We start from the raw sequence: 23,590 nt of genomic DNA, 5'->3' as shown, positions 1-23,590 counted from the left end.
CATGCAGTCAGGAATATATATCCATACTTGAAGTAGAAAAAGCCATCAAAGGCTTGAAATGTGGAAAGGCTGCAGGAGTAGATGATATTCGACCAGAAATGCTGAAGTATGGTGGTATAAGAGTCTTACAGTGGCTGCACTGCATAGTTCAGAAAGCCTGGACAGAGGGACGAATTCCCAATGATTGGAGTGGAGCTCTCATAGTACCCATATATAAAAAGGGAAATAAAACTGAATGTGAGAATTACAGAGGTATTTCCCTACTGAGTGTTCCTGGCAAGATCTTCGCAAGTATACTTGAGAAACGGTTGAGAAGAATTGTGGAAGAAAAGCTTGGTGAAGAACAAGCTGGATTCAGGCCAAATAGAGGCTGTCAAGATCAGATCTTCACTTTACGACAAATAGTCGAGAAAGCATGGGAATATAACAAAGATCTGTATTTAAGTTTTGTCGATTTGGAAAAGGCATATGACAAGGTGCCAAGAGAGAAGCTATTCAATACGCTGTAGTTATATGGTGTCAATGGGGCATTATATCAAGCAATACTTAGTCTTTATTTGAGTTGTGAGTCAACAGTTAGAATTGAAGGAAGTACAGGAAGATGGTTTAATGTTAAATCTGGTGTGAGACAAGGATGTACATTATCCCCTCTGTTATTCATTATCTATATGGATCACATTATGAAGGAATGTGGTATTAAACCTGATATCAAAATTGGAGATGTTAATGTCAGCTCTTTGCTTTATGTGGATGATGTTATACTTCTAAATAAATCCGCTACAAGTCTGCAAGATTCTCTGACTAAATTGAATAGCTGTTGTAATAGATATGGTATGAAGGTCAGCAATAAAAAGACAAAGACAATGAAAATAGGCAGAATCATTGAAAATGTCAACTGTGTTGTGAATGGAGAACCTGTGGAACAAGTAAAACATTTCAGCTACTTAGGCACAATTTTTACTGAAGATGGTAAACTAAATATAGAAATAGACAACAGAATCAGCAAAGCTGGTATCGTGGGAAGTCAATTGAATAAATGCATATGGAATAAGAAAGAAATTAGTCGGAACACTAAATTAGCTGTATACAAGACTGTGTTCAAACCAATTTTAACTTGTGGATCTGAGAGCTGGGTCAGAAGTAAAACACTTGACCAAAGACTAGAGACCGCAGATATGAGAGTCCTGAGAAAGATTAGAGGCGTGAACAGATGGCATCAATGGCAATATCATATTAAAAATGAGGATATTAGGAAAGAACTTGACATTGTCAGCATCCAGGAATGCGTTAGCAGAGCTAATCTCAGGTGGTATGGTCACTTAAATAGAATGGGAGAGGAAAGATTAGCAAAACAAGTGTTCTCTGCCAGGTTGGCAGGAAAATGACCCAGAGGAAGACCAAGATATAGGTGGATTGATACGGTACAAAGTGCCTTAGACGATAGAAATATAAGATCTGATAATGTTGGAGTCTTGACAAGTAACAGACTGATTTGGAGGAAAATTGTAGATAGGAAGTTAGTAATGATGTAATTTTTTCATGTAGTACTGTCATATCCTGTACACCCCTTGAGGGTACATGGCAGGAAGTTGATGATGATGATGATATTCTAGACATGCTTTTGCTTTGCCTACTTTTGCACCACAAATGGTCTGATTAAATTTTGATATAGTTTCATTAACCATCAAGCCATTGTGGAAATATTAATATCACTTCAAAACATTTTGATAATAAGAATATGCTGCTTCTTCTTTTTCATATGACTACAGCCCAAATTGAACCTTGGCCTAGATTTATTGCCTCCAACCCTGTATGTCCAAAAACTTTACTTCTCCAGTTTGGACATTGCAGTATAATGTTGCTATCTTGACTAATGGTGTCTATCCATCTTGTTCTAGGTTTCTCTTCTGATCTTTTACCAATAATTTTACAGTTGATTGTCTTCATAAGAATACTATCATTTTCCATATGAAAAACATGTCCTGCCCACTGCAACTTTTTGAACTCAATTACACTGGATAGTATGGGTTCTTTATAAAGTTAATATTCATGGTTGTATCTGTATCTGATTCTCCAAAAACAATTGTCATTCACTTGTCCAAATGTTTTTCTAAGGATTTTCCTTTCAAAAGCTGAAATCAGATTCTCCACTTTTGTCATAAATATCCAGATTTCATATCCATATGTAACAAATTATCAATCTTTATATTTTTACTTTAGTCTTCCAATGAATATCTTTTGAACTGAGCACTCATGAGAGAGAACAGAAAGCCTGATTACCTCTCTTTATTCCAAATTTCAGGACTGGCAACTCGTATATAGAAGCTAATGACTTCACATCACTTGCCTTAGTCCCATAATGCAAAGCACATATCCTTATGGACATATATAATGATACGCATTATGGGAAGGGCCACTGCCTAGACTGGTTTCAACCTTTATTGAGGTCTCATCAGTTGGAGCTAGACCCGAAAGTGATACCAAAGTTCAGAAGTCATATAACACAGAATATTATGCAGAAGTCATATTTTCATATGCAAGTAGCCAAAAGATATTATGCATTATAGTATCCCATAATGCATAGCATTATACTTGTCCATAAGGATATGTGCTTTGCATTATAGGATACTAAGGCAACTGATGTGAAGTCATTAGCTTCTATATAGGAGTTGTCCAGTACAGAAATTACTTCAGGTGCAATCATTGTCTGCTTGCACTTGAATTAGGGATTAAACCAAGAATATAATTTCTTGGCATCTTTAATTTATAGTATAACCAAGTGGGAAAACTTCCAGCACATATCTATAATCCAGAATATTTTAATATGAGTGTGACACCTTTTAGCTCCTCGCATATGGAAATATGACTTCTGCATTACTTCAAGTCTGGCTTCCACTGATGAGACCTCAATAAAGGTCTGGGTAGTGACCCTTCCTATAATGCATAGCATTATACATGTCCATAAGGATAGATGCTTTGCATTATGGAATACTAAAGCAAGTGATGTGAAGTCACTAGCTTCTGTATACAAGTTGCCCAGTCCTGAAATTACTTCAGGTGCAAACTTTGTTTGCTTACACTTGAATAAATTATTAAACCAAGAATGTAATTTCTTGGCATCCTTAATTTATAACCAAGTGGAAAAACCTTTCAATAAATATGCAGGGCATGAAGCAAAGATGGCAGCAACAAAACTGAATGATGGCAGAAGACGTTGAATCTCTACAGACCAGGCCACTTGAAGCTTTGAAGTGCTGAAGCTGCAAACTGGACATTATAGAAAAGAAAAAGAGAGCCTATGCAAGTTTTATTGCCAGTGGACTCATGCCAACTGAGCACCAAGATAATGAATCAGCACTCAAACTTCTGAACAATCGCCATTTTTTTTTGTCCTCTTTCTTTCTTCCATTAAACAGTTCCTAAACCTCATATAGATTGCATAGACAGCCTGAAATAGTTATCATGCTCGATAACCTTTCTTCTGGAAAATTAACAACAGAAAGAAAGCTCAAGGTAATTCACGATCATCATCATCTTGATAATAACATGCCTACTGCTGTAAATACCAGCAAACTTGGCAACCTCATTGCATCATCCATTCAAGATATGATTGGGGCATAAAATAAAAAGTATAATTCCATTATTCAGAAACAGATGTGACACTAAATTGTTCAGGTATCACTGCTTTGGGCTTAAAATACACAGTGAGATAGAACGAACTTCCTGCACTTGGTAAAAGTGACCCGTGATACCTCTGTGAGGAGATCTGTATCATATCGGCCATGAATAACAAGTCACAATGACCCCCCCACCATGACATATATGACCACCCCAGCCAGATCTTATATACATGCAGTAGGAACAAGGTCAGTAACTGCAACAAGAACTGGGGGAAAAACATCAAAGTAGAGACAGTGTATGGACAATCAACTATAAAAAAAAAATAATAAAATAAAAACAAATACTAGTGCAAAAGTCAAATGATACTAATAATCAGCATGTATAAACCTTAGCTTCATCAGACACACTGCATAGGGAATGTGTGGCACCCATGTGATCAACAGCAAATTTCACAAAACTTTCCAAATTCCTTTCATAAATATACATGGTTTCAGTTTCAACCTTAATGATGTTTACTTCCACTTCCAGTCTACAAAACCTTACCTGCTTTTCTTGATAGAAATTCAAACCTCAACCTTCAAATTCAAACTTTCACACTCTTTTACTCCTTTCACCTCAGTGGTAGGGTTTGTGCATATGTTTTCACACCAGTATACCTTGCCAAAAAGTATCATCTAGAATCTCCTAATTTTGACCTCTTTTGACTGAAAATCACTCCAACCATTCTGTGTAAGTCATCTGCTGTCTCTACCACTCGTCTAATGCCAAAAACCATTCTTAACGTTGATTTTCTTTCCCTAAATATTTATTTTCTTCAATCCAACTTTCCTAACAGTAAAGTCATCTTCCTTGGAGACTTCAATGTTTGCAACACCAGCAGCAGTGTAATCACCAATGATCTTAAACAAATTGTTCACATGCCTGCCTGCATTCTAGACAACCCAAACTGCTTTCCAAACAATTTGGAGCTAAAAGCTTTTAGGTCCAAGTTTCCTGCTTTTAGGAAGCTAAAAGCAGGAAACTAGAATTATGGCCAAAAGCCAGGCCTAACTACAGAAAACGTAACTTCCTCGCTTCCTAACTGCTTTTCCAATTCTTGTATGGCTGATCACGATAAATGTCCTCCAACCATTCCAAACACTTAATGCTTAATTTAATCCTTTTTAGAAGAGATCAGAAAAATTTTGTCCATGTTGGATACCAAAAGTTCTCCTGGCTCTGAATGCATCCCTCTGATTGTTCTCCAGAGTTGACTCCCACTCTATGTCGCCTTTTTATCTATCCTTCAGTCTGGAAATTTGCTCACATACAACATATTCCCATGAAAAGTGATGAATCTTTACCTTTAAACTACCATCCAATTTCTCCCAGCTCAAGTTGGGTTGACAGATTTCTGACTGGACTTTCACTTTGATTGATGGTGGATGGCTCCTTATCTTTTAACTATACAACTAATGCTGAGTTCTCACAGGGCTCTGTTCTTTCAGAGGGAATCGGGTTAATATTCCCAAACCCGGACACGGAAATTGGCCCTCTGGGGCCAAGTGCAGTAACAAAACCGAATGACAAGGGGGCCATCCCTGGAAGTTACAAAAGGAGGCTGTGAGCAAGAGGGTGAGGAGTGGTTTCTTTGCATGGAGAGTGTGAACCGTGGAATGCATTGCCTGAGAGAGTGGTTAGAGCAGAACCGGTCAATGGGTTCAAGAAGTGGCATGATAAACTTTGTGTTTCCTAAAAACGACCTCCCACAATGAGTCTTTTGATTCCATGGAGGCCCGGATAATAATAATAATAATGAACCATCTACTTCAGCTGAATGCTAATCTCATACACAGTTTTTGCTGATGACAGCATGTTGCACTCCTCCTTTTCATTTGACAAACCTTGCAGCATAAAAATCACCACGACCTGTAAATCCTTGACCTCTACTATCTTAAATTCTAAGACATTCATCAGTGGAGTTTAGATAACCTTTTCACCTTCAGTGCTAGCAAAACATAGCTCTGCTTTATTTCCCACAAAAAAAAACCTTTTTTTTTTTTTTCATTCTTACTTTTGACAGCACCCAAATCTCTATTCAAAATGAGATTTATCCTTGGGATAACTCTAAGCTCAAATCTCAATACGCTTGCCACAAACATATTGCATATATTGTAATATGTTTGTATTACAAATTATGTATTCTCTTTAGCTCTCAGCATTACTTTAACTCCAAACTCCTCCTAACCCTATACAAATCACAAATCCATCTCACCATTGTATATTTCTCTCATGCCTGGGGTGTTACCCTAAAAGTTCCTAAGAATACTGGATTCTGTACAGAAAAGGTCAATTAGATTAATCAATGATCCCACTTTCCCAACTACACTTTACTCACTTTCACATTAGCCTTCACTTTCTGCTGCTCACTTCTATAAATACTTCTGTGGCCACTGTTCATCACAGTTGACATCAGTTATTTCCCTTCTCTTTCTCAGATCTATCCAAACATGTGCAGTAGCCAATCAACACTGTCTCGCAATTCAAATAGAAACTCCTCTTTATTCATCTCTTCCACTGGTACCTCTCGAATAGCTTTCTATATGGGTCTCCCAAGGAATACAGCTCACAGCTCTTCAAATCAAATATGAACAAGTTCCTTCTTGCCCATCCATGGTACTAGTGTATTATAGGTTGACCAACCTCTTGTAGATGGGTTCTCCATAAAAAAAAAAAAATAATAAAAATAAAAGTAAATAGTGGAAAGTGATTAAAAGAAAAGGAATCTGTATTATTTTTGAATAGTTGGAATAACCTATTTGAATAGCTCTTAGGTACACGTGAATTCTGTTTTTAGAACAGAAATTGATGAAATTAAAGAAGAGAAGAAGCCTGTGCTTTGAATTTGGATTATGAAATCCAAATTAGCAGTCACTGCCTGTGTTATTACAGACTTGGCAACAATTGAAGAAATTATGGATAAGAGGTCACTGGGCTGTTTGGAGTTGTGGCTGAAGAACTAAGGCTATGAGGGTGGAATGTTAATATCTGTTAATCGCATGTGTCTTTCTGCCCACTTTGTTTTTCAGGATGAAAAACCCTACCACCTCAATATGAGATGAATCAGTGGAACAACAAATATGAACATATCTGTAGATAAGGCAGAACAGACTGTTTTTGAGATAGTGGTAGAGAGTCTGTGAGAGAGGAAGAATCAGTTAGCTAACCTGTCCTCTTGTAGACAGCATCAAGAATTTTTAGGGAGATTTTTGGTCCACCACCACCCCAAAAATGATTCAGGATTTGCACAGAGTTAGTTCCTAACAGGTGAAAAGAAAAGCAGAAAAAAGGACATAAATTTTTTGGAGGCATAGAAAACTGTGGATGTGACATGTTGTTCTAGGAAAGATTAGGTAATTGTCAGTCCAAGAAGAGAGATATGATCCTCTTTGGTATTCTGAGTATTATCTAAGGTAGAGAGAGGTGAATTGAAATCTTTTTTTTTTTTTGCAAGGAAGAAGACAACACTATCTTTTGGTAGCATTGAAAGGGACTATATTAAAGAATGGTATGGAGGTCAATGTAGATGTTGGCTGTAGAATATCATGAGGCTTGTGCTATTTGAGCACCTGCAAGGTTTGTCAGATCAGTATGATAAATGGCATGTTCTTTCATCAGCAGAACTGCAGATAAGATTTAAAGTCAGTGAGAAAAGATCACCCGCATGAGAAGAGAAGTCAGCATAACATGTCCACCATGTCATGCAGTAAAGAACTAGAGAGAAAACTGGCTATCAAATTATAGTGAAAAGATAGACCAAAAGGTAACATTTGGCTGAGGAAGTGTTTATGCCAGACTCAATTGAATGCCCTGGAAACAGTGGGCAATAGCACCTTGTTATGGCACATATCTGGAGGTGAGTGATGTAGCTTGGAGAAGTGCTTCAGATCTAGAGCGGTGGAATCCATACTATTTGGTGGCACTGTAAGTGATGAAGAACTTAATTTATAGACAACTAAGGTGAAGACAAGGAATCAGTAGCTTGATAGTACACTTTTAATCAGCTTTTTTGAAATGGACTGAACATAGGCTTGCTTCTATGCTGATACATAGGCATCAGCAATGTAAAAGTCTGTAGAGATTGTGTAGGATGGATGTTAGTCAACACTTTTTTGGTATCTAGTTAATTCACAATTGTTCTGATGTCTTTCTAATAAAAAAAATCACACAAGGTATGTAATGCACTGTCTGTGATATGGTAGATGTCATGTTGATGTTCAGTGGAGAAAACTCATACATCTAGAGATAATAATTACTAGCTAAATTTATTTAGCTAATAAATTAGAAAATATTTTGCCTTGGTCACCAAATTATCTTCATGGGTACAAAGATGAACTAAACATGCACATACACTCACACCAGCATGAAGACAAACACAGACCAAGTATGAAAGGCAGGATCCTACATGCCTAACTAGCACCCTCTATGGATGTGGTGAGGGAATCTTGCTGAAGGTCTCAAGATAACATTCTCTCAGATTTTTGGTAAAGTGAGGCTGCCAAATTTTAGATTTGCTGAATGTTTGTAATGTTGTAGCAGAGTCTAGTATCTCTCTCTCTCTATTTATTTATTTATTTATATCTACTTCTGTATAAAAGGGAGGTTTTGTTCCATTGGATCTGGTGATTGATATCCATAACATGGTCTGCTATTCCAGAAGGGCCATAGTGCAGGTAATGGACAACATTTCTGTGTTCCTTCAGATAGATATTGCTCTTGTTTGTTCAAAGGAATACGGAAACTATGGTCATTATCTGCACTATAGCTGTTCTGGAGTAGCAGACCAAGCCATGGATATGAATCACCAGATCTAGCAGAACAAAATCTCCCTTTTATAAAGAAGCAGAACTGTTTATAAATTGGAATACTGTTTCAAAATCCACCACAGCATTACAACATTTGCTAAATCTGACAAATTCATCTGCCTTACTTTACCAAAAATCTAGGAGATCATTATCTTGATCTTCAGCAAGATTCCATCACTACACCTATGGAGTGCACCAGTTAGAACTGTAGGAGCCCACTTTCATATTCAGGTTGTGTTTGCCTTCCTGCCCGTGTGCACGTGAGAACTATTCCAAATAAAGAAAAGTCAGTAAATAATAGAAAGAATAGTAAATACAGTATTGATTTCTTTTTTTGAAAATATGAGTGTGTGTGTGGGGGGGGTCTGGAAAGTTCTGATGGAAAGAACACCTGGAACAAAAATGATATTAAAGCAGCTGATATAGCCACAAGAAAGAACATACTGGTATAGTTCGCCCACAGTTTGTAGATCTCTGTCTGGCGTCTTGCCAAGAATAGTCGATTCATGCTGAAGGGGAGAAAGAAATGAAGGACGTATGAATTGGTCATCGACACGCAAAATCACATGCTTTATAGGTAAAATTTTCCAACAGTTATATAAGTAACATAGTTAACTACAATGATCATAAAAGAGAAGTTAATTTTCTGACGTGTAATAATAAATAACTCATCCCACAATACGGACTGATTACCCTATTATCGTAATGGATTCTCCTCCTCCTTGACATGTGCAGAAGTGTCAAAGGTCTCGAATCTGTGGGCATACTATAGCAGAGTTATGAAACTAACTTATGTTCTTATATCCTGTGTGTTCTTTCTTATGGTTATATCAGTTGCTTTATTTTTGTTCTAGGTGTTTATCAGAACTTTCCAGACCCCCCCCCCCCCACACACACACACTCATAAATTGTTACATTAATTTTGTTACTAGAATGACCCTTTATATTATGCATATTTTTCTTAACGTTACTAACAGGATTTCATTTAGAAAGCAATTTTTTTTTATTATATAAGAAATATATTTTGTACAGTCTGCAGCCACTTGCCAGCTGGCAAAATCTACTAACCATGGGATGAATGGGCAAACAAATTATTGATCCCTGGGTATAATGATGTCATCCTCGTGAGAGAGAGAGAGAGAGGGGGGGGGGGATGGAAGCACAGATAAGCAGAAGTTGATATTTGTACAAGACACAGGTTCCTCCATTTGACCCTTTCAAAGGTCAGATTTATATTGGTGGTGATGGTTTTGCAATTGTTGCTTGCTTCAGTGTAGACTAAAAATGAAGCTGGAGATTTTATCTTAATGTAGCAAATTACTGACCGATCAGCATATCAGGAGTTGTTGTCATGGTATTAGACAAGTTGGTCAAGAGCAAAGTACAAGAATGGATAGATGGAAATGGGATACTGTATGGGAGCAGCATGGTTTTGTGAAGGTAGGTCATACCTCAGTAACTTGCTCAAGTTTTATAATACAGTGACAGCTGAGTTGCTGACAAAGTCATTTGCAGTGATACTGCAAATGACTTTGCAAAGGCCTTTGACAGGATACCACATGGTATTTTATCAGTAAACTGCAGCACTACTTAGGGATGAATATAGGATTGGTGAGATGGATAGGAGGGTGGATGATGGAGAGATATCAGAGAGTAGTTTATTCAGGAATAGAGACCAAAGTTTATGACTAGTGGCGTGATGCAGGGTTCTGTTCTTGGACCACTACTATTTAATTTGTTCATTAACGATATAGGAAACAATCTGAGAGGAACTGTTCAGTTATTTGCCGATGATGCAAAGTTGAGTAGCGCAATAGTTAATACAGATGATGTCAAAATTTTAAAGAATGATTTGGATAGATTGGCAGACTGGGCAAATGAGCAAAGGAGAATGGATGTCACTTTATTGTGGCAAGGTGTAAGGTTATGTATTTCGGGTTGAAAATATTACCAGCTGTATACCACATTGGTGGAACTGTACTCCAGAAAATTGACAAAGCCAGAGACTTGGGAGTGTTGGTGGATAGGGAATTAAAGTTGGGGGGGCACATAGCAAAAGTGGCTAAAGCAGCTCATCAGATCACTTGGTTACTGAAGAATACTTTGACGAGCAGAAACAAGCAGGTTATCGTTCCTCTTTATCAAACCTTGATAAGACCTCCCATCTTGACTACTACACATAGACCTGGATGCTATGGTTTTTTGCTGAAGAAGAGAGGCTCCAGAGATGAGTGACCAAGATGGTAGCAGATCTATAGAATGAACCTTATGAGAAGAGGTTGAAGATTTGTAGGTTCCAGAAACTGGTTGATAGGCAGAAAAGGGGTGATATGATTGAGACATACAAATTACTGAAGGGTTTTTACAAGATTAATTCAGATGAAATTTTTCAGAAAACAGGTGTGAAAACTAGGAGCCATCCATGGAAACTGAATAAGAGTGTGGTTAGTAATGGTGTTAGAACTAGGTGTTTTGCTTGGAGAGTAGTGAAATAAGTGGAATAGGTTGCCAGAGTCTATTGTAGGTGCCATGACTGTGAATGAATTCAAAGCAAAGTATAATAGATACCGTGCAAATGTTGGATAGTTCTTGACATGATGTTTAGGGCCTCTCCCTCAGTGAGTCTAAGGACTCCTTAAAGTTGCCAGTAATAATAATAATAATAATAATTCTTGGAATATGCTGATTTTTATGTTATTTATTTTATTTATTTATTTTTTTTCATCAACAGCTTTGGTATACATTTGGAAAACTAAGGTGTGGATAATGGGATAGGAATTTTTAATGGACTGAGAATTGAAGGCTGCTATTCCTGCAAGAATAATTTCTGTAACTTGATGAGATTTTATGTTTGGATTGAGAGAGTGGAAATCATAGCCTGACCATGGAAAGGATCAGTTGCATTTATAGACGTTATAAATGCTACTATTGTAATGCCACAGGACATGATATTGAAGATTTTGTGAAGGAAGGAGGTTCTGTAGGAGTGACATATACAAAGTTATAGTTTGAGTTACTAAAAGTATTGGTTATCTTTACAGTATACGTGGAAAGAAAACTTGTTAAGAAAGGATTATGAATGTTAGGAAACAGTTATATTATATTCGGGTTGATGAATGGATAATTTTTATTAGTTATTACTTATGGCAAATATTTCAGTATCTCTTCTAGTTTGTTCAGTAGAATTGGGAAAATGAAGAAAGTTGAAATCAAAGATATTAATTTTCAAGAAAGATGACTTCTATTTGAGTAACTGGTAAGTAAGCAAAAAATTAAAGCATAGGAAGTAACAGAGCTCAGAGTAATTTTCAGAATTTGGAAAGTAGGAAAGACAGCAAATAAATCATGCTTGTTACAGAATGGGAAAAGAAACAAACCTAAGCCAGAGATGATCAAAGAGAAAGGTCTCTAGCTTTGGAATTCTCTTTCAGGGAATATTAGATTGTACAAATAGACTTTGTCACCTTTGATGTCAAAGGAATCATATGGAGTGTAGTTTGGACCAAGATGTATACTAGTTATTGTAGTAACAAGGTCTGGATGCTTGTGATTGGTGACATACAACATTTATGTTTATACATCATCAATAGTTATAACATGCAACCTGATCGAAAAACCATTTCTAATACTGGACTTCAAGATGCATTTCTATTCATGGAAATAGTTGAATATTGGGGCTTTTCTCTATTATTATTATTAATTATTTGTTTGTTTGCTTATTTATTTATTTGTTTTTTATTATTATCATCATCATCCAGGCCTCCATGGAGTCAAAAGACTCATCGTGGGAGGTCGTGCTTAAGAAACACAAAGTTTATCATACCACTCCTTGAACTCATTGACTGTTCTTGCTCTAACCACTCTCTCAGGCAATGCATTCCACAGTTCAACCACCCTCCATGCAAAGAAACCACTCCTCACCCTCTAGCTGACGGCTTCTTTTCATAACTTCCAAGGATGGCCCCTTGTCATCACTCCTTCCCACTGTTCCACCAAGTGAAAGAACTCCCCAGTGTCTACCCTGCAACTGCTTCTCAACAGTTTAAAAGTCTTGATCACATCACCTCTCCTTCTTCTATCCACCAAACTCTGCAGTTCACATTCCCTCAGTTGATCCTCATAACTGACATTGTGCGATTTTAGGTTGTATGATTAGAAATACTATAGGATGCTGAAGGTATTATAACAAATGATTGACTACCATTTAGTGTAAGGGTACCTAATTGTGGCAAATTAATCATATTAACCATTTCTATATGAGACCACTGTACTTACCTTAAAATGAAAACTTTTTATAAAGGTTTCTTGTGTATTAGAGTAGATTTATCATATCTTTCCATTTAAAAGACATTTTTACTGCTGACTGAAATATGAAAATATGGAGTATCTGATGAATTTCATTCACATACATCACATTATTACTTTTTTATTAGTGACTTATATATAGTTAAACAATCTTAATAAAAAGAATTGTAAAGAGATAAGGTTTAATCATATGCATTATGCCCCTCCCCTCCACCTCTATTTACTATAATGCAATAGTTTTTTAATAATCCATTGCAGAATATACTTTAATGTTGTAATTAAATTCACTTGTCTTTGTCTCCATAAAGAATTAATCTTATATAATTCATTTTGTAAAAAAGTTGTTAAAATGAATTGTAACTTTGGTTTCTGTTTGTGAGGTATTCACATTTCAACATCACTGTGTAATGGCAACACAAAAGACAAACATGTGAAGTTGGCAGTATACATAGCTTTCTCTCTCTTACACACCTATACATGTGTGAGAGAAAGAAGCTCATGGCGATATAACACAGTGGATACAAGATAACATTTTTGAAAAAAGGACTATATGAACATATACAGAGATCAGTGGATTTATCTGCAAGTATTAATATCTTTCAAATGATGTACAACCAGCAGAAGATAATCTAGAAGGCCTCGAATATAGTTTTTGTTGTATAGAAATAAAAGTAGCTCTGAGTTGGAGATAGCAAGTTCCAGTAGAAGGCATGTGTACTGTTTATTTATTATAACCCTGTGTTTGTTTATGTCAACAGGTGGAATTAAGACAGAACATTTTATCTCAAGTGGAAAGTTGTGTTGTTTTTTCACTAAACAGTATTCTTAGTGTATGTATTACAGAATACATGTAATGAAGATTGTATTTAGAGAACCATAAGGCAGTCAGTTTACTCTGATGTGTATTATCTTCATAGTTAACTTTCTGGAATGGGATTTGTTCCTTATTTTGTAAAGAGTTAACTTTGTAACTAGAGTGAGAGAAGATTCCTTAATTGGAATTGATTGTATTAAGATAGCCGATAGTTATTTAATCCTAGAGAGGATTACTAAAGAAATGTGTTTCCTTTGTATGTTGTTTACTTACTGTACTAAAAAGCTATAGTTGTTTTAATCCTAGAGGATCAGTACACTAAGGAAAAGTATGACATGCCATCTCAGACATTGCCCTGATAAACAAGGTCCACGTACCCAACTGAGCGATCAGGGTTGAATCGACAAGTTAGCTACCAAAAGAAGTGCAATAAAATTTAAACTAGCAAGAGACAAGCCATCAGTAGGAACATGAAATGTCTATACTTTATGGGCTCCTGGAAAGCTAGATTTACTTTGCAAGGAGATGGCGTGATATTGATGTGACAGCCTTAGATTAGCAGAGATGCTCCATACAGAGTCAGATGAGATGAAAGGTGGAAGAATCATCTGGTCTGGCAGTAGTATGGACAAATATGGATATGGAGAAACCAATGAAAGAGGAGAAAGAATGCTTGAATTTTCCTTGAAGCATCACATGGTAATTTGCAATACACAATTCCAGCAAATAAGTCTTCAGGAAGTGGATATGGCAGTCACCAGATGGAAGAACTAAGAACATGCTAGACATGATACTCATAAGCAAGAGATAGGCCGCATCACTTCAGAAGTGTCAAACATTTTAAGGAGCAAACATGGAATTGGATCATAGCTTAGTAATTGACAATATCAAGTTGAAACTCAAGTGAAGGCACAGTTTCAAAGTCAGAGAGATATGAAGACACTGAGTAAGGAAATTACAGGGCAAGTGTTCAAGGAAGAACTGAAATCCATTATAGATAAGGAATTGGAGAATAGAAACAACAAGGTGGTGTCTACAATAAAAAAAAAAAAAGCAGTTGAACAAACAGTCCCAGAGACAAAAGCTAAAGAAGAGGTGGAGCTCACAGGAGACATTGAAGATAATTGGAAGAACAGTATAGAGTAAAATGCAGTAAAGAAGAAGACAAAGGCTTAGGAGAGACAAATCAAAATGACTAGAGTGAACAGTGGGAAGATATCAATACCGTATTTACTTGAATATAACTCGCACTTTTTTTCCCAAAAATTAAAGTTAAAATCGTGGTGCAAGATATGTGCGGGGAATTTTCTGAAACTAAAATTTTTCAGGAAAAAATTCAATTGATGTTTATAATTTGTTTATAATTCTCAGTATTCATTATAATTCATAATTGTTTGCATTATTTATAAAATGAATGCATTTAAATTTTAATTATCAACGTTATTTATGCGATCAGCTGCTCACCTTCATCTTGTGATATATTTGAATCTTTAGCGACAATGCTTCTGCAGTTGAATTAATTATTTCTGGAAAAATCATGTCCCATGCTCTCAAAATCCAGTTGCACAACAGTTCTAATGATGGTCTCTTAATCTTAATCCACCCATGCGTAATCCAAGATCGAGTAGAAGTCAATGCTCTCACTCCCACATTTCCTCTACTGGTTGCTTCCATCTCTATGCATAAATGGTGTGGTATTAACAAAAGATTGCGTGACCCAACAACAAAGGCAAGCCAATGATTGTTGAGTTGAAATGCTGATTCTCTTTGACTGAATTTCAAAATATCTGAAACTGCCATAACGACATTCACTATCTACTTCTGAAAGTTTTAAACTTTTTTCATGTATGAGGTATGTACAAAACTTTTAAATTTCTTTTTTTGTAAAGTAAAATCAGTCGTGTGAGATATACGCGAGTGCGAGTTATATTTGAGTAAATATGGTAAATCTTGATTATAGAACAAGAGAAATATATAAAATGATCAGAAACATCAACAAGAGATTGAGTTCAAAGCAGAGAATCATAAAAAATTAAAATGATGAAATCTTGACAAACACTAAAGAAATAGGAGAGAGAGAGAGAGAAAAAAGAGATTGCTCAGATTTATCAGTTCAGCATGAGGCAGGGGTGGATTTCTTCTCAATAAAAGAGGATGAGAAGCATTATTAAGCTACAAACCAGTAAATGGAAAAATAGTGATGGTAAAATTTGCAGTAAGACCATTTAACATCACACTGGTTCAGATCTATTCACACCCACTTCAGAAAGTACTGAAGAAGAAATAGTTATTCTATAGCAACTTAGAAATAACCTTTGAAATCAGTACCAAAGAAATATATTCTAATTGGAGAAGATTGAAATGCAAAGATTGGAAAGGATAATGAAGGATGGGAAAGAATAATGGGCAGATATGGATATGGAGAAACCAAATGAAAGAGGAGAAAGAATGTTTGATTTGCCTTGAAGAAGGTAATTTGATGGAAGTGAACATGGCGGTCACCAGATAAAAGAACTAAGAACATACTAGACATGATACTCATAAGCAAGAGATGGGCCACATCAGTTCAGTACTGTCAAACATTTCAAGGAGCAGACATGGAATTGGATCATAGCTTAGTGATTACCAATATCAAGTTCAAACTCAAGGGCCAAGTGAAGGCGTAGTTTCAGAGTCAGAGAAATATGAAGACACTGAGTGAAGAAATTACAGAGAAATTGCTCGAGGAAGAATTGAAATTCATTATGGATAAAGAATTGGAGAATGGAAACAACAAAGTGGTGTCTGCAATTAAAAAAAAAAAAAAAAACTAAAAACAGAAACAAAAGCTAAAGAAGTAGTGGATCTCATAAGAGACATTAAAGATAATTGGAAGAACAGTATAGAGTAAAATGCAATGAAGAAGAAGGCAGTTAGAGAGAGAGAGAAATCAAAATGGCTAGAGGAACAGTGTGAAGATATCAATAAATACTTGAATATAGAATGTGAGAAATATATAAAATGATCAGAAACATCAATAAGAAATGGAGTCCAAAGCAGTGAACCATAAAAAATGAAAATGATGAAATCTTGATGAACACTAAAGAAATAGGAGAGAGACAGACAAGATACTGCTCAGAGTTATATAATACACAGGGAGATGTTGCGGTCCATAAGAAATTAATTGATGAATTAAGGCCACCAAGCACAGAGGGAGAAAGAGAGATACTGAGTGGATGAGGTTGTAAAGGCAGTAAAACATCTGAAAATCCATAAAAGCCCTAGGAATGATGAGATGGGCCACATCAGTGGAAAGATGTTGAAACATGGTGGCAAGTGATAATAGACGAAGTGTATTAGTTGTTTAACATGACATGTGAGGAAGTCAAAAACACCAAACGAATGGACAAGATCAGTCCTAATACCCATTCACAAAAAAGGAAGTAAAATAGACTGCAAAAATGACAGAACAGAAATAAAAGAAAGGACAGAACAGTAGCTCTAACTAGTCATGTGGGAAAAGTATTTATGATAATATTAATGGAAAGAATAAGGAAACTAATGGAAGAAATTCTGGAAGATGAAGTCAAAAACACCCAAAAATGGACAAGATCAGTCCTAATACCCATTCACAAAAAAGGAAGCAAAATAGACTGCAAAAATTACAGAACAGTAGTTCTAACTAGTCATATGGGAAAACTAGTTGTGTGGGAAAAGTGCTTATGATGAAATTAATGGAAAGAATAAGGAAACTAATGAAAGAAAAAATTCTGAAGATGAGCAAGCAGGATTTAGAAGAGACGGAAGTACTATGCACCGGATATTAATGTTAAGATTAATTGCTGAGAAAACTCTATGTAAAAATAAAAATGTTTATACCTGTTTTGCCGACTTTCAGGAAGCATTCGGCAGTATAGATCAGGAAGTGGCATGAACTGTACTTGAATCTTATAAAGTGGACAGGAACACCTGATATGTCTTGCAGAACATCAATGACAATACAGAGTCTACTATGAGAAATTGTGGAGGAATAGGAAGATGGCTCCAGACAACAAGAGGCATGAGATGAGGAGAACCAATATCCCCAAGCATCTTTATCATGTTTCTAGAAAGAACAGTGGATGTCATAAAGGATAACAGAAAGGGAATTTCAGTTCAAGGTACAAAAATAAACAATTTGCAATTTTGCAGATAACATAGTCATTATTGAAGAGGATGAAGAGGAACTAGAAAGAACAGCTGAAATTAAGTGAAGAAGGAAAGAGATATGGGTTGATAATGAACATTGATAAAACAAAAACAATGATATTCAGAGAGAAGAGGATGAAAAAACAAATAAAGGTCAACTCACAGGGGCTGAAAGAAGTTAGGAACTTCAGGTACCTAGCGAACAACATGATGCATGATTTAGACTATAAAAAAGAGATGAGATCTTGCATAACAAAAGCTAAGGTAAACCTACAGGCAATGGACAAGATATGGAAAAGTAAATCGGTGAGCCTTCCTATAAAGTTGATTACTGAAAATATGCATATTCACAAATGCTTTCTATGGTTGTGTAAGATGGGTAATGGTCAAAGAGTGTGAGATAAATATTGGCTTTTGAAAGAACGTGTTACAGAAAGATTCTACAATTTGGATTGGTGCAAAAGGTAACAATTGAAGAACTGTATTGCAAAGTAAACTAGAAAGAGAATCTAATGCAGACAATAATTCAAAGAAAACTAAAGTTTTTTGGACATATACATATCTTCAGAATAGATAACAGTAGAAAGATCAAACTTTGATGCTTCATACAATGGACAGTATAAATAGAAGAGGATGGCCAAGTCGAGAGTGGGTAGATGATATAAAAGAGTGTGTGGAAAGAGTTTGCAGGATTTGAGTCACCTGGAAGTGGACACAGAAAAAATAGTAAAGAATGGTGAAACAAGCATCAGACACCAATGGGCAACGATGATGATATGACACTTTATATTCATGCATTTATGTAATGCTTACTCTTAAAGAAATCTTATTGAAGATTTTATGCATAATTAATTCATTACACATTTAGAGATTTATTTATTTGGGATATTTTCTCTTCATAGATGTATTCTGTGCCTATGGAAATCAATTTGTAAAAAATACAATATTTTTAATTCTTTTCTTTATATCTTTCTGTATTTTTCAGTTACTGTTTCTAGCAGGATTATTCATGTTGATTGGATTGAAAAGAACGTTTCACTTCTTTTTCCAACAACACAGAATGAAGCCATCAGCTGCTTTCTTTGGTGGAATTTTTGTTGTTCTAATTGGGTGGCCTGTGATAGGCATCATTGTTGAAATGTATGGATTTTTCCTTCTGTTCAGGCAAGTATTGTTTCAATTAAATGAAATTTAATGCATACATATGCTATTGCTCTGTAAAGAATACTACTTATATGCAATAGAAAATACGAGTTGTAACAATTTAATTCCCGGAATGCACCTGTAAAATACCTATGTTTGGAACTATACATTAGTGGCTACTGTTATCTTTGAAGTAGTCTCTTTGTGCATTTATACACTCGTTTAGACAGTGTTCCCATTTTTGGAAAGCGGCCTGGAATTCTTTTTCTATAATACTCTTGAGTTCCTGTATCACATTATGCTGGATATCAGCAATGTCAGAAAATCTTCATCCTTTTAGCACAGTCTTTAATTTTGGAAACAGCCAGAAATCACAGGGGAGCTAAGTTGGGTGAATAAGCAGAACAACCTAATTCAGTAATCGATTTTTTGGCCAGAAACTCTCTCATGATGAACGCACTTATGGCTTGGCACGTTGTCTTGATGGATGATCCACTTGTCAGGCCACAATTCAGGTCTTCTTCTCTGAACACAGAATCTCGTAATCTTTTCAGCACCTGTTCAGTGAATTCATAGTGAACTGCGCACATGACATGCATGCTTTTTTCGGAATGTGGAATGCCAGAATTGTCGCACATTCTGGTGTTTTGTTTCGGGTTCTTACTGGAAACACCAGATTTCATCACCCATAATTACTCTCGGAAGCATGTGCTTATCTGTAGAAAGATCAGTCACAACTTGAACCCGCTGCTGCTTCTGTTCACCCGTCTCAAAATCCGAGGCACAAACTTCACAAAAATCTTTTTGCATACCCAATTCTTCAGTTAAAATTACTCTGACTGTTTCTCGATTTATTTGCAATTCATCAGCCATTAATCACAAACTTAATCATCTGTCAGACTGTACCAGATCTCGCACTCTGTTCACATTTGTATCCATCATTTTGTTTTTGGCTGCAGACTTCTGGGGTCATCGTTCACATCTTCTTTCCCACCTTTGAATTTCTTATGCCACTCAAAGATACTTGACTTTTTCAGAGCATTCACACCATATGCCACTTTCAACAGCTCCAACATTTCAGTAACGGTTTTTGCTGATTTTCACACAAAATTTGATGTTAACACACTGCTTCAAATTTCGATCACACATTTTTATGCCAAAATTTACATACACATCTCTATTGTTTTTGCAATAGCCAACTGGCAAATGGATCTATCAGCTTGAGGTTTACGCACGCATTAGTTAAAAGAAGTACAAACACAATTACTCGCATGACTCCAACCAAATCATCACACGGGCGACACTACACGGCTGTTCCGAGAATTAAATTGTCACACCTTGTATAATCAGAACTATCATTCCTAGCTGCCAATAGTTGTAATTTCTAGTATCAGTAACAATACATTCAATTGATTTAGAATAGGCAGTTTATAGAACATTTTAAATAGTGTTCCTTTAATTATATATACAAGTTCATATTCCTGTATCAGTATTTCTGGTAATCAATATAAAAACTCATAAAAAGTGTTAGTACCTAGGGTGATGCACTTCTGATACATAACATAGCAAGATTAATATTATATTAAAGAAATCTGTTCCTTAGAACTTCTGAAAACTTACCTCATGAATAAAGTTGTTAACATACCAGAAACTGTAAATAGTATTGTGAGTTCCTGACCATGCAATGGATGCATCAGCTAGATAACTTGTAGTACACCTAGTAGTGTATGTTGAGTTTCTCTGTGGGGACTACTGTATTATTATCGACATTTCATTGATGTGAAATACATTATTTGCATTAGGCACAGAAGAGAGAGAAATAAAACTCAGGCATGCAATTAGCAATGTATATCTTAGCAATCAATATACATGTTAATAAAATAATCTCCATGGAAACTTAAATGCACAGATGTAACTGTTAATATTAGAGAATATTTTTAGCATGATTTACAATGTTCCAATGCACATGAGCTTCGTTATCTCCAAAGTAAAAATTTCCACTGCAAGCACAAACTTATAAATAAAGTGTAAGCTTACTCCTCATATTAATTTGATTATTAGATTATTAGTTATTAGATATTGTGAAGAGGAAAAGTGTCAATGGGAGAATAGTGTGTGTGCTGCCTCGATTTGACAATTACGAGTTAAGTAGACGAGCAATGATAATGAATGATATGATTGCAAGAATGTGCAGAAAAAGAGGTCTGGAGTTTGTTGATGTTTGGAGTGTGTTTGAAGGAAAAAGGCAGTTGTATGCTAGAGATGGACTGCATCTTAACATGGAAGGACATAAGCGATTGAAGAAGTTATTGTTTTCTGAACAGGTTGAAGTTATTGGGCAGGGAAACTAATATTGAAAAGGTTGAGTGTAAGAGAGAGAAACTTTAGCACTGATTGTGTATTTATTGATCCTTATAGGCAGAATAAATTTCAGAAGAGAGGGGATAAAAATTGGCATAGGACTACAGTAGCTAGCGACTTATATATCAGTTCTAAAGCCAGTACAAGATCTAGAGGGAATCTGCAATTTTTGTATACCAATGCTAGAAGCATTCGAAATAAGAGAGAAGAATTTTTGGCATTAGTCAGTGAAATCTCACCAAAAGTTGTAGGCATTAGTGAAACTTGGCTGTCAGCAGAAGATGTGGTCACTGGAATTGAATGTGATGGGTACAGTATTTTCAGGGAGGATAGAGAAGATAGAACAGGAGGAGGAGTACTGTTGATGATAGCTGATGTGTTGCAGCCAAAGAAAGTAGTATATCATGATGATAGACATGTGAATGAAAGTTCATTTGAGGCAGTCTGGTGCGAAATAGTGACCAACGCAACCAAATATACAGTTGGATGCTGCTATAGGCCAGGGAGTACGGGAGGAGATATTGAATTCATGCATCAGCAACTTAGTGCAATGAGTGAAGGCTTAGTGATTATTATGGGGGATTTTAATTATGGTGATATCAATTGGAAGGAGGAATTATCACGTAGCAAAAAGGAAATGGAGTTCATACATCTTCTACGAGATAATTACTTGAAACAGCACATAACTGAAGGGACACGTGGTGTGAGAGTGTTGGACCTGGTTATTGGTTCAGAGGTTATATGCATAAGTAAGGTGTCCTCGTTACCTCCAGTTGGTGAAAGCGATCATGTGGTATTGACTTGGGAGGTTGCAAAATCTGTGGATTTTTCTATTAAGAAGGGGTATGTACGGAACTACAGGTTAGGCAATTATAACAAGCTTTGGAGTGAGCTTGCAGCCATCCCATGGCAGAACATATTGCAAGGAAAAGATGTTAGCAGTGCTTGGGATAAAATCAGCGGGTATCTGAGGAAAGCAATATCAGATTGTGTCCCCATGGTCAGGCGGTCAAACAAGGCAGGCATTAGATGGATGAGCAGTAGTATCAAGCTTGAACTGCAAAAAAAGAAAATGTTATGGAGAATTTACAAGGAGAAAGGCGATCAGGACACCCATGAGCAGTACAAGGCTCAAGCTAGGAAGGTTACCAGCATAGTAAGAAAAGCTAAATCAGATTATGAGAAGACCTTAGCCAAAGAGATCAAGGGTAATCCCAAAGAGTTCTTCCGCTATGTGGCAAGTAAGAGGAAGAATGACTTCGGAAGGATAACCTTAGTGGGTGCTGATGGTATTGAGGTGACAAAATCAGATGTAATAGTCGAGTTACCGAGTGATCACTTTTCAAAAGTCTATCACCCAAGTGAGGATTTCTCTATACCTATAGCAATACCTAATGTGAGAATTGAAGCTAAAGAATCAGAGGTATTAAATATATTGCAAAACTTAAATGCAAACACTGCGGTAGGCTTAGATGGAATATCAGCTCGGGTGTTGCGTGAATGTGCAAATGAATTGTCAACCCCTCTTACTTGGATATTTAACTTAAGTTTGAACTCTGGTATGGTCCCTAGGGAGTGGAAGGTAGGCAAAGTGGTTCCTTTGCATAAGGGTGGCTCTAAAACTGTGGTATTGAATTACAGACCAATCACCATCTCAGGAGTAGTAGTAAAAGTATTGGAAAAGTTGGTTAAAGACAAAATTCAAGAATGGGTGGATCAGGATATGATACTCTATAGAGGCCAACATGGTTTTGTTAAAGGTAGATCCTGCCTTAGCAATCTATTAACTATTCATAATAGAATAACATCTGAGTTGGACAAAGGAACTGGCTACACAGTGGTACTTCTGGATTTTGCTAAGGCTTTTGACAGGATACCCCATAGAACTCTGTTACGCAAATTGGAGCAGATGGGAATGGATAATAAATTGGTGATATGGATAGGAGAATGGCTCAGGGAGAGATACCATAAGGTGGTGTATGGAGGAGCCGAGTCCAGAATGAGGCAGGTGACCAGTGGTGTGCCTCAGGGCTCTGTGCTTGGGCCAATGTTGTTTAATTTGTATATAAATGATATAGGAAACGGCTTAAAGGGAGATATTCAGTTGTTTGCTGATGATGCAAAGTTGTGTAGTGCAATAAAAAATCAAGCTGATGTTGAAAGTTTGCAGGAGGATTTAAATAAGCTGGTAAAATGGGCAAAAGAAAATGGATGTCAGTTCAATGTGGAAAAGTGTAAAAGTCATGCATTTTGGGATTAAAAGATTACCAGCTGTGTACTACATTGATGGAAAGGTACTCCAAGAGATTGATGAGGCTAGGGACTTAGGGGTATT

The 23,590-nt window shown here is 36.3% G+C and overlaps 1 protein-coding gene across 1 annotated transcript in view; it reads left to right on the top strand.

Annotated features, from left to right (window-relative positions):
• The window catches only part of LOC150092652 (vesicle transport protein GOT1B-like), a 59,373-nt gene extending 40,427 nt beyond the window's left edge, over positions 1-18,946 (top strand). The window contains exon 3 of the mRNA XM_090414250.1: positions 18,737-18,946. Coding sequence (XP_090270376.1) covers positions 18,737-18,946 — 210 coding nt within the window. The remainder of the gene's footprint in view (positions 1-18,736) is intronic.
• Positions 18,947-23,590: the final 4,644 nt, after the last annotated feature.

This window comes from Typopeltis vanoorti, chromosome 25, assembly GCF_054136105.1.
Source record: "Typopeltis vanoorti isolate ZY-2024b chromosome 25, IOZ_Tvanoo_1.0, whole genome shotgun sequence".
NCBI classification, from domain to species: Eukaryota; Metazoa; Arthropoda; class Arachnida; order Uropygi; family Thelyphonidae; genus Typopeltis; species Typopeltis vanoorti.
The sequence above is the reverse complement of the archived record's forward strand: the minus strand, read 5'-3'. Positions and strand labels throughout refer to the sequence as shown.